General features: G+C 44.1%; 1 protein-coding gene across 1 annotated transcript; it reads left to right on the top strand.

The window, feature by feature from the left end:
- Positions 1-618: 618 nt before the first annotated feature.
- Positions 619-9,388, top strand: LOC308580485 (vomeronasal type-2 receptor 26-like). The gene is made up of 5 exons (XM_081182192.1): positions 619-835; positions 4,671-5,474; positions 6,103-6,330; positions 6,961-7,087; positions 8,345-9,388. The coding sequence occupies exons 1-5, from the start codon at positions 689-691 to the stop codon at positions 9,244-9,246; spliced, it is 2,208 nt and encodes a 735-aa protein (XP_081038318.1). The 5' UTR covers positions 619-688; the 3' UTR covers positions 9,247-9,388.
- The last annotated feature ends 1,880 nt before the right edge of the window (positions 9,389-11,268 follow it).

The raw sequence follows: 11,268 nt of genomic DNA, 5'->3' as shown, positions 1-11,268 counted from the left end.
AAAATCAGAGCATCCTTTCAGCAGCTTTCAAGCCTTTCACAAAACTTGAAAATGCAGTTGATTTTGTTATTTGAAGACTATGGACTTTTCATCATGAAAAATAACCTTTCAATTTTTCTCTGAATTGGTGAGTTAATATCTGCTTTGCAACAAGGGGAGGTCTCCCACCTTCAGTAAAAACATTACAAAACATTTTTTTGGGTGGGGGGAGGAGATACAAAAAATTTAGACTGATGTTGCCCAGAAAAGTCCTTTGATTAATAAAAATAAAGAATTTGGCATTCTCTTTTCATTGAATGGAGAATGGTGTCCTGGTCATAACTAAGTTAGTTCTTGGTATGAGCTTTCGTGTGCATGCACACTTCTTCAGATACTTCTTCAGGTATCTGAAGAAGTGTGCATGCACACGAAAGCTCATACCAAGAACTAACTTAGTTGGTCTTTAAGGTGCTACTGGAAGGAATTTTCTTATTCTGACTATGGCAGACCAACACGGCTACCTATCTGTAACTGGTCATAACTGTTATGTTTGCTGGTTTGCAGTTTGGCTCCAACGATGTATTGGCACATTTTGTCCTTCTTGTTTGCTGTTCAGGAGATGAATCAGGATCTCAGGACGCTACCCAACATCACCCTAGGCTACAGCCTCTTTGAAACCTATTTTAATGGCAGACTGGTTTCCAATGCAATGCTAGACGTGCATTCTGGTGGGGAAAGCCATCTTCCAAACTATAACTGCGGACGGCGGGAGAACCTCTTGGCTGTTTTTGAAAGGGCTGAACCTGACAACTCCATCCAGATTTCAAGCATGTTGGGCATGTACAAAATCCCACAGGTGGTAATAATAATAATAATAATAATAATAATAATAATAATAATAATAATAATAATATTTATTTATACCCCGCCCTCCCCAGCCAAGGCCGGGCTCAGGGCGGCTTACAAGCAATAATAAAAACAAGTTGAATGATTACAACTTAAAAACAAAATTAAAATACAACATTAAAATATTGAAACATTAAAATATTAAAATGTAGCCTCATCGCAGGAGGAGAAGGAAAAGAAAAAAGAAAGAGAGGGAGGGAATCAAATTGGCTCCAAGCCAAAGGCCAGGCGGAACAACTCTGTCTTACAGGCCCTGCGGAAAGAAATCAGATCCCGCAGGGCCCTGGTCTCATGAGACAGAGCGTTCCACCAGGCTGGAGCCAGTGTTAAAAAGGCCCTGGCTCTGGTTGAGGCTAATCTAACTCCCTTAGGGCCTGGGACCACAAGGGTGTTGCTATTTATGCACCTTGAGGCTCTCCGTGGGGCATACCGGGAGAGGCGGTCCCTTAGGTACGAGGGTCCTAGGCCGTGAAGGGCTTTAAAGATCAAAAGCAGCACCTTAAATCTGACCCTGTACTCCACCAGAAGCCAGTGCAGCTTGAAAAGCACTGGCTGAATATGCTCCCATGGCAGAGACCCCGTGAGGAGCCTCGCTGCAGCATTCTGCACCCGCTGGAGTTTCTGTGACAGCTTCAAGGGCAGCCCCGCGTAGAGCGAATTACAGTAGTCAAGCCTGGAGGTGACCGTCGCATGGATCACTGTGGCCAGGTCGGGGAGGTAGGGACTGGAATGCCTCCCTGTCAAATATACTACAGTGCTAGTATGTGCAGGGGATTAGACTACATGACCACGTAGCTCTCTCCCAACTCTGCCATTCACCTTTTAGGAAAGGGTGGTCCTAAAAAGACCTACAATAAGGTGAATCTAGCCTGATATTCCCCAGAAACATCAGAAGCACAGAGGGGCTTGATCACATCAAAGGACCAGTTAGCCCAGCATCTTGTATTCAGATATGCTCACCTGATGCCTCTTCTGGAAAGGCCTGCAATCAGGACGCTCTTCACAATTTTGCTTCCCAGCAGCTGGCATTCAGAGGTTCCCTGCCTCTGAAAGTGGAGGGAAAATGTGGTCGTTGTGGGTAGAAAAGATTTTCTTTGTGGGGGCCACAAAGAAAATGTAAAGAAAGCTTCAATCTAGTTTATAGTAACATGGTACAATTTGTTTGACATTACAGTGGTTACTATTTGTTATATATGGTGGTTATAATAGTCATTAATGACTTTTCCAGTTTATAATGAAAGAACTATCTTTTAAAAATGTATTAATGGACATTTTTGCACCCCCAATGCAGCGTATTTATACATCTAATTACTGACACAATTTCACCATCCATTCACTATGCTAGTTTATCATGTGTTTTTATAATTAGGTCCAAGACAATCTCAAAAAGTGAGGTTTCTCCTAAGCATCCAAAACACATCTTTATATATCACTAGGTGTGTGTGTGTGTGTGTGTGTGTCTGTCTGCCTGCCTGCATGTGTATGTGTGTGTGTGTATACACCCCCCACAGCCTAGTATTTTTACAATATATACATATTTTGTCATAGAATCATAGAATTATAGAGTTGGAAGAGACCACAAGGGCCATTGAATCCAACCCCCTGCCAAGCAGGAAACACCACCAGAGCACTCCTGACATATGGTTGTCAAGCCTCTGCTTAAAGACCTCCAAAGTAGGAGACTCCACCACACTCCTTGGCAGCAAATTCCACTGTCGAACAGCTCTTACTGTCAGGAAGTTCTTCCTAATGTTTAGGTGGAATCTTCTTTCTTGTAGTTTGGATCCATTGATCCGTGCCCGCTTCTCTGGAGCAGCGGAAAACAACCTTTCTCCCTCCTCTAGATGGCATCCTTTTATATATTTGAACATGGCTATCATATCACCCCTTAACCTCCTCTTCTCCAGGCTAAACATGCCCAGCTCCCTTAGCCGTTCCTCATAAGGCATCGTTTCCAGGCCTTTGACCATTTTGGTTGCCCTCCTCTGGACACGTTCCAGTTTGTCAGTGTCCTTCTTAAACTGTGGTGCCCAGAACTGGACACAGTACTCCAGGTGAGGTCTGACCAGAGCAGAATACAGTGGCACTATTACTTCCCTTGATCTAGATGCTATACTCCTATTGATGCGGCCCAGAATTGCATTGGCTTTTTTAGCTGCCGCGTCACACTGTTGGCTCATGTCAAGTTTGTGGTCAACCAAGACTCCTAGATCCTTTTCACATGTACTGCCCTCAAGCCAGGTGTCCCCCATCTTGTATTTATGCCTCTCATTTTTTTTGCCCAAGTGCAATACTTTACATTTCTCCCTGTTAAAATTCATCTTGTTTGTTTTGGCCCAGTTCTCTAATCTGTCAAGGTTGTTTTGAAGTGTGATCCTGTCTTCTGGGGTGTTAGCCACCCCTCCCAGTTTGGTGTCATCTGCAAATTTGATCAGGATGCCCTTGAGTCCATCATCCAAGTCGTTGATAAAGATGTTGAATAAGACCGGGCCCAAGACAGAACCCTGTGGCACCCCACTAGTCACTCTTCTCCAGGATGAAGAGGAACCATTGATGAGCACCCTTTGGGTTCGGTCAGTCAGCCAGTTACAAATCCACTGAGTGGTAGTATAGTCAAGACCGCATTTTACCAGCTTCTTTACAAGAATATCATGGGGCACCTTGTCAAATGCCTTGCTGAAATCAAGGTAGGCTACATCCACTGCATTCCCTTCATCTACCAGGCTTGTAATTCTGTCAAAAAACGAGATCAGGTTAGTCTGACATGACTTATTTTTCAGAAATCCATGCTGACTATTGGTGATCACAGCATTCCTTTCTAGGTGCTCACAGACTGTTTGCTTAATGATCTGCTCCAGAATCTTCCCTGGTATTGATGTCAGACTGACTGGGCGGTAATTATTTGGGTCCTCTCTTTTCCCCTTTTTGCAAATAGGGACAACATTCTTTTAATACTCTTGGATGCAGTTCATCTGGCCCTGGAGACTTGAATACATCTAAACTAGCCAAGTATTCTTGTACTATCTCCTTAGTTATTCTGGGCTGTGTTTCCTTTGCTGAATCATTTGCTCCAAATTCTTCAGGTCGGGCATTTTTTTCTTTATTGGAGAAGACTGAGGCAAAGAAGGCATTGAGGAGTTCAGTCCTTTCTGTGTCCCCTGTTTGCATTTCACCATCTTCTCCTCTGAGTGACCCCACTGTTTCTTTGTTCTTCCTTTTGCTACGGACATACCCATAAAAGCCTTTTTTGTTGCTTTTAACCTCTCTAGCAAGCCTGAGTTCATTCTGTGCTTTAGCTTTTCTGACTTTGTGTCTACATGTGCTGGCTAGAGCCAGTGTGGTGTAGTGGTTAAGAGCGGTAGTCACGTAATCTGGGTAACCGGGTTCGTGTCTCCGCTCCTCCACATGCAGCTGCTGGGTGACCTTGGGCCAGTCACACTTCTTTGAAGTCTCTCAGCCCCACTCACCTCACAGAGTGTTTGTTGTGGGGGAGGAAGGGAAAGGAGATTGTTAGCCGCTTTGAGACTCCTGAAGGGGAGTGAAAGGCGGGATATCAAATCCAAACTCTTCTTCTCTTTGGTGGTTTCCCCCCTTTTCCATTTTTTGTACACATCCTTTTTTAATCTTAACTCAGTTAAAAGTTGTTTAGATAGCCACCCTGGCTTCTTTAGGCACCTTCCATGTTTCCGTCTCATTGGTCACATAGCTATATATTTCTCCACAACCTAATATTCTGAAGAAAGAGAATATCTGGACCTAAATCAGCCTCTACTCTTCCTCACCAGGTCAGCTATGGCTCTTCTCATAATGATAAAACTCAGTTCCCTTTTGTCTACCAGATGATCCCCAAGGAAGAAATCCAGTACCTGGGGATTGTCAAGTTGCTCCTGCATTTTGGATGGACATGGATTGGTCTCTTTGCTTCAGACAATGACAGTGGAGAAAGGTTTTTGAATGCTGTGAGACCTCTGATGATGGGTAGAGGAATCTGTGTCGCCTTCTCAGAAAGAGTGGAACGTGAGACTCTATATGCAGAGTTCATGGAGAGGAAGCCACCTGTCATGTGGAGAAAAGTCAATGTATTTGTCTTCTACGGGGACTCTCGCTATGAATTTACTCCAATATTTGTGATACAAGAAATTCTTGAAAAGATACAAACTGGGGGGAAAGTTTGGATTACAACAGCTTTTCAAGACATCAACAGGCTTTTGCACTACGATATTAAGCACTTTATGTACACCCATGGTTCTTTGTCCTTCACAATGAAGACCAGAAGATGGACAAAACATGACTACTTTGAGCCATGGTCTGAAAGGACAATACAATTTTGGGATGAATCATTTCACTGTTTATGTTCCAAGGATGTCTTGCCCGTGAAACAATGGATACGGTGCACAGAGAAAGAGAAACTGGAGATTCTTCCCCAGGAGGAGATTGAAAGGGCCCTGTCTCAAGACAGCTATATTACTTACAACAGCGTCCAAGCTGTGGCACTTGCCTTAAATTCTGCCTCTTCTTCCAGATCCAAACAGATGCTGATGATGGGTAGAGGAGACAGTTGGGGACATGGAAGACTGCAGCCTTGGCAGGTATACTTATCTCTTTTGCACCATCACTGCAAATGCGTAATCCACTCTCCAACTCTGGAATCAATGTCCTTCACTTAGGCATCATCTAAGATTAATACAGATTATTTTATTGATTTATGATAAGAATATGTAAAATTATCCGCTGTCTTGAGGGACATCATTGGGTGGTAAGAAAAGGGTAAGGATCAAACCCCAAACAAATTGGAGTGGAATTCCTAAGTTGGTTTGATGGCATCTTGTATGCTCCATGCTTCCGGCAAATTCTGCAGCCAAGCTGGTGCCAAATGTATTGCATTCCATTCCATTGGACTACATCAATGAGGCGGAAATGGTCTTGCCATCTGGGCAGCCTAGGACCTCCAGTCACACTGCCCCAGCTTGTGCCCCAGAGTAGGTCGCTTTGGTGCTGCCAGTGCAACAAAAGACAGGAGAAAGCAGTTACCAGTTACCAGTCTCTGCAGCCACAGCAGGCGCTGTGATTCTCCAGCCATTTCACTTCACCCCTGGAGGTGCACTCTATTGTCTCTCAAGACAGACGGATGCCCACAACAAAATGTGGGATTCATGACTGGGAATTCAGAAGGCTCTTATGTTACCTTAACTGCATTGTTTTTTCTTGCCATTCCAGCTTCACCCTTTCTTAAGAAGTGTCCAGTTGTTTAACACCTCCAGGGGCGGACTCTATTCAGATGAGAATGGGGATCTGGCAGCAGATTATGATATTGTGAACTGGGTGCTGTTTCGTAATAGGTCTCGTGGAAGAGTGAAAGTTGGGAGTGTAGAGAGACAGGCATCTTCAGATCTAAAACTCACCATTAACACAGAAGCCATTGTGTGGCCCTGGCAGTTTAAGCAGGTAGGGGAGATGAATGAAGTGTCCTCCCTCCCTGCTTTTCATCTGTGAAGCTGAAATCATTTATACTGTTTACAGGATACTGAAACAGGAAATTATTCTTATCCAATTCCTGTAAACCCAATCTAGAGCTCATCTGTAACCATCCCAACTCCTATCCCAAACACTCCTTTCTTGAGTGAATCAACCACACCACTTTGTGCTTCAATGTCAGGTTCAAACATGTGATAACAGCATGAAACATTTGTCTCTCCATTCATCCAACAGCCCTTGTTTCACATCTTTAATGCAGAATTCAAGCAATCTGAGCAGCATCCACACTCAGCTTCAGAAAGTCACTAGAAACACTCTAGCTCATGACCTGCAACAGGTGTGCCAAAAAAACCGTCCATACAGTACAATCCCTTTGGTTAACAAGTACTTCCTGTTCCAGCTTAGCATGAGACCTGTGATCTTTCCTTGGCCCTCTGCTCTGAAATTATCAGAGCAGAAAAATAATATATAGCAGAATAGTTTGTAAGCACAAAAAGTATTTGCCTAAAAGTGGCTGTTTATGGAAACCTCTTCCAAACCCCATGATTCATTTCCACACCTCTAACACATTCCTCTTGATGCCTCTTCACCTTTGTTTAGACTATGCCTCATGCCAGGTGTACCGAAAGCTGTCAACCTGGATACGCCAAGGTGATTCAAGAAGGGCTGCCCATTTGCTGCTATGCTTGTGCTCTCTGTGCAGAAGGGACCATCTCCACTCAGGAAGGTGGGTGATTCAGAGGGAAAGGGCATCCCTTGGGAGAATATAAATAGTGCAGAGATTCAAACACCGATAAAAAGGTGCTGATCTTTAAAGCCCTAAACGGTCTTGTTCCAGTATACCTGAAGGAGTGTCTCCACCCCCATCATTCTGCCCAGACACTGAGATCCAGCGCCGAGGGCCTTCTGGCGGTTCCCTTGCTGCAAGAAGCCAAGCTACAGGAAACCAGGCAGAGGGCCTTCTCGGTAGTGGCACCTGCCCTGTGGAACGTCCTCCCACCAGATGTCAAAGAGAAAAACAACCACCAGACTTCTATAAGACATCTGAAGGCAGCCCTGTTTAGGGAAGCTTTTAATGTTTAATAGACTATTGTATTTTAATATTCTGTTGGAAGATGCCCAGAGTGGCTGGGGAAACGCAGCCAGATGGGCGGGGTATAAATAATAAATTCTTCTTCTTCTTCTTCTTCTTCTTCTTCTTCTTCTTCTTCTTCTTCTTCTTCTTCTTCTATTCACTTTGGGGGAAAGGCACCAAGAATATCAAGGGAGTTAAGGGAAACATTTTTAGCAAGGAAAGATGTTATAGAAAGAAAAAGTGAACAAATGAAGCTCACAGAGGAGAGTTGGAACATGTAGGCAGTACAGGGGAGCTAGCGGTGTACAAAGTGAGTATGTAAGGTGAAGGACAGAAGAAGGTGACTGGAGATTAAAGCAAAAAATAAGAGGCACATGGAGGATGGAGGAAAATAAAGACCTTTCTCCATTTAGAGTCCTTTGGTCAATATATTCTGCCTTAAAAGAAAGGATGTGCCATAATGTCTAGAAAGACAGTGTTCATCCCCAGCTTGAGAAAAGGTGAGCTGTGGAACTCCTTCCCCCATGGAAAGAATGCTGCAATTTGTGCAACGTGTCCCAGTCATTTCCAGATCTTCTGAACAGGCTCTTGGGGGAAAAGGGGTGAGAATCCCAGTCACAAAGATTGGGTTAATATGAGATGAAAGATTTGACCTTGGAAGGAAAACTACAGGAGAGAAAAGAGAGAGAGGGTTTGATGGATGCTGCCCACAACATGTGCATCCTTTTTGTGATTTTAATTCCGTGCTGCTTTTTATATAAGATCTCAAAAGATATGATTGTTTCCCCTCAGCTGATTCTAGAATATAAACTGTCTCAAATGGATATGCTATAAAATGCAATAGAAAAAGTAATAGTATGTTTATACGTTTCCCCTTAAGATTACTGAAGCCTCCTTTCTTCCTTTCAGATGCAAACTGCTGCACCAAATGTCCAGAAGATGAACATCCAAACAAGGAGCAAGATCAATGCATCTCCAAGATTATCACTTTCCTTGCTCATAAGGAACCTTTGGGGATCACGCTTGGTTTCGTTGCCCTATTCTTATTCTTAAGTACGTGCTTCATTTTGGGGGTCTACATAAAATATATGGAAACTCCCATAGTCAAAGCCAATAACAGAGACCTTTCCTACATACTCCTTGTATCTCTCATGCTTTCATTTTTGTCCTCTTTTCTGTTCATTGGTCGGCCAAAGAAAGCAACCTGCCTCCTCCGACAAACAGCCTTCAGCATCATCTTCTCAGTTGCCGTCTCTTCTGTGTTGGCCAAAACCATCACGGTGGTGCTGGCCTTCCTGGCTACAAAGCCAGGGAACAAAGTGAGACGATGGCTGGGAAAGAGTCTGGCCAACTCCATTATCATTTCCTGTTCCAGTGTCCAGGTTCTCCTCTGTACCATCTGGATAGGGATTTCTCCCCCGTTTCCAGATTCCGACATGAACTCCAAGCCTGGAGAGATCATCCTGCAGTGCAATGAAGGGTCTGTTGCCATGTTTTACATTGCCCTTGGCTACATGGGCTTCCTGGCAGCCATCTGCTTCACGGTGGCTTTCCTAGCCAGGAAGCTGCCTGGGGCCTTCAATGAAGCCAAGCTGATCACCTTCAGCATGCTGGTCTTCTGCAGTGTTTGGGTGTCCTTTGTGCCCACCTACCTGAGCACCAAGGGGAAATACATGGTAGCCGTGCAGGTCTTCTCTATCTTGGCCTCCAGTGCTGGGCTTCTGGGCTGCATCTTCATCCCAAAGTGCTACATTATTGTGCTGAGGCCTCACCTGAATACAAAGGAGCATCTCACAATGAAAACAAAGTGAGACGCTTGAGTCTATTATGTTCAAATTAGCTGCCCTGTTTAGTGAGCAATCCAGTTATATAAAGATGCCACAACCTGACCCTGAGGCTTTCATTTGCCATTAAATTATAAGGAATTAGGTGATAACCAACTCTGGAAATCAACTTGTCAAAATGTTTTACACTATTGTTACTTTCCACTGGAAAGCAGTCTACCTATTTTCTCATAATTCATAATTTCTGAATAAATATGCCATCCATGCTGCTTCCAGGGCCTTTTTGTGTTTTTATTCTCTTGCAACCCGTGACTTACTCAAAATTTTGTGTTTTCTCAAAAGCTCTCCTGTGCAGTTTTTGCCAGTGGGTTAGGAAGCATCCATCAAGAGGGAGTGAGCAGAGCTGGTGGTGCTGGAGAGACAGAGTAAGAAAAAGAGAATAGCAGATAGATGTCTCTGTCCAGGAGAAAATACAGATATCCCTTCCAGGAGGAAAGTGAAGTAACTTAATTGCAGAGCACCTGCTTCCCATGCAGATGGTCCCAGGTTCAATCCCCAGCATCTCCAGTTGGGACTGGGTGAATGTCTCCTGTTTAAAACCCCGGAGGACCACTACCCATCAGTGTAGACCCTATGGAACATGTTCCGAGTTTCCCAAACTTGAGTCTCCAGCTGTTTTTGGACTACAGCTCCCATCATCCTTAGCTAGCCGTACCAGTGGTTAGGGAATATGGGAACTGTAGTCCAAAAACAGCTGGAGAACCATGTTTCGGAAACCATGAGCTAGGTGGACTAATGGCCTGATTCTGTATCCTGAGGATTTCTGTGTTCCTAAAAGCAGGATCCCCACTTGTTACTTTCTGTACACATTTCTCTGGATATTTCCTGCAGAGGCTCAGGGAAGCCAAGGGCCAGTGTGGTGTAGTGGTTAAGAGCGGTAGATTCGCAATCTGGGGAACCGGGTTCGCGTCTCCGCTCCTTCACATGCAGCTGCTGGGTGACGTTGGGCCAGTCACACTTCTCTGAAGTCTCTCAGCCTCACTCACCTCACAGAGTGTTTGTTGTGGGGGAGGAAGGGAAAGGAGATTGTTAGCCGCTTTGAGACTCCCTAGGGTAGTGATAAAGCGGGATATCAAATCCAAACTCTTCCTCTTCTTCAGATGTCAAAGAGAACAACAACTACCAGACTTTTAGAAGACATATGAAGGCAGCCCTTTTTAGGGAAGCTTTTAGCGTTTGATGCATTACTGTATTTTAATATTTTGTTGAAAGCCGCCCAGAGTGACTGGGGAAGCCCAGCCAGATGGGCGGGGTATTATTATTATTTAACAGTAACAATAACAATAATAATTTCATCAGAAAAAAATGTTGGAGGATAGGAGAATGAAATAGTACCACATAAGGAGATGTTTTTGTACACTGATGGGGGGGGGAGAGGGCTGGTGCTCCCATATTTCATGTGTGATCTTTCAAATATATCCTCAAAACTACAAGCATTTTCACCCATAGTCTTATGAAAGCCTCTCTTCAATACAATGTTGGCCAAATGCAGCTGAAGCCTCACTGGTCCTTCTCAGGATACAGAACCTCATCGGTGAGTTCTCACAAACATGTTTTTCTTCCAGCTCTGAACCTGTTCCTTGAGCCACACAAGGAATCCAAGACGTTTCAGAGGTGAAACTTCCTCCCCCTTTACAATTATAAAAAATAATAGTAATTTATTCCTCTCCTCACAACCAAATCTCCAGGGCCTTCCCATGAGACCAATAACTGAAACATCAAAATCAACGGAAGCATGATGTAACCTTTTCGTAAAAAGCTTGGAAGAATAACTGTGGTTTATATACCTCCTGCTAATGAAATGATAAATAAGACTTGTGCCGATGAGAACCTGGTCAGAGACTTGGCTTGTTTTTGCTGCCTTGAAAGCTGCACCCAAGCCTGGACTCCAGTTGTGCAACTGAAGTCTCTATTGCTGTCACAAGAGACTCTCACTGCCATCTCTAGAATGATATCTGTGCTTGTGCTCCTGCTGCTCCTAATGCCCCA

This window comes from Podarcis bocagei (genome assembly GCF_964188305.1).
Source record: "Podarcis bocagei genome assembly, chromosome: 2".
NCBI lineage: Eukaryota > Metazoa > Chordata > Lepidosauria > Squamata > Lacertidae > Podarcis > Podarcis bocagei.
This window is presented reverse-complemented; position numbering and strand designations above follow the sequence as displayed.

What these genes read in the sequence shown, in the direction of transcription:
- LOC308580485 (XM_081182192.1), top strand. Translation starts at nt 689, where the DNA reads ATGCTAGACGTGCATTCTGGTGGGGAAAGCCATCTTCCAAACTATAAC. An exon ending in GAAGACTGCAGCCTTGGCAG is followed by an intron (nt 5,475 to 6,102) that starts GTATACTTATCT and finishes TTGCCATTCCAG; the next exon opens with CTTCACCCTTTCTTAAGAAG. An exon ending in GACCATCTCCACTCAGGAAG is followed by an intron (nt 7,088 to 8,344) that starts GTGGGTGATTCA and finishes TCTTCCTTTCAG; the next exon opens with ATGCAAACTGCTGCACCAAA.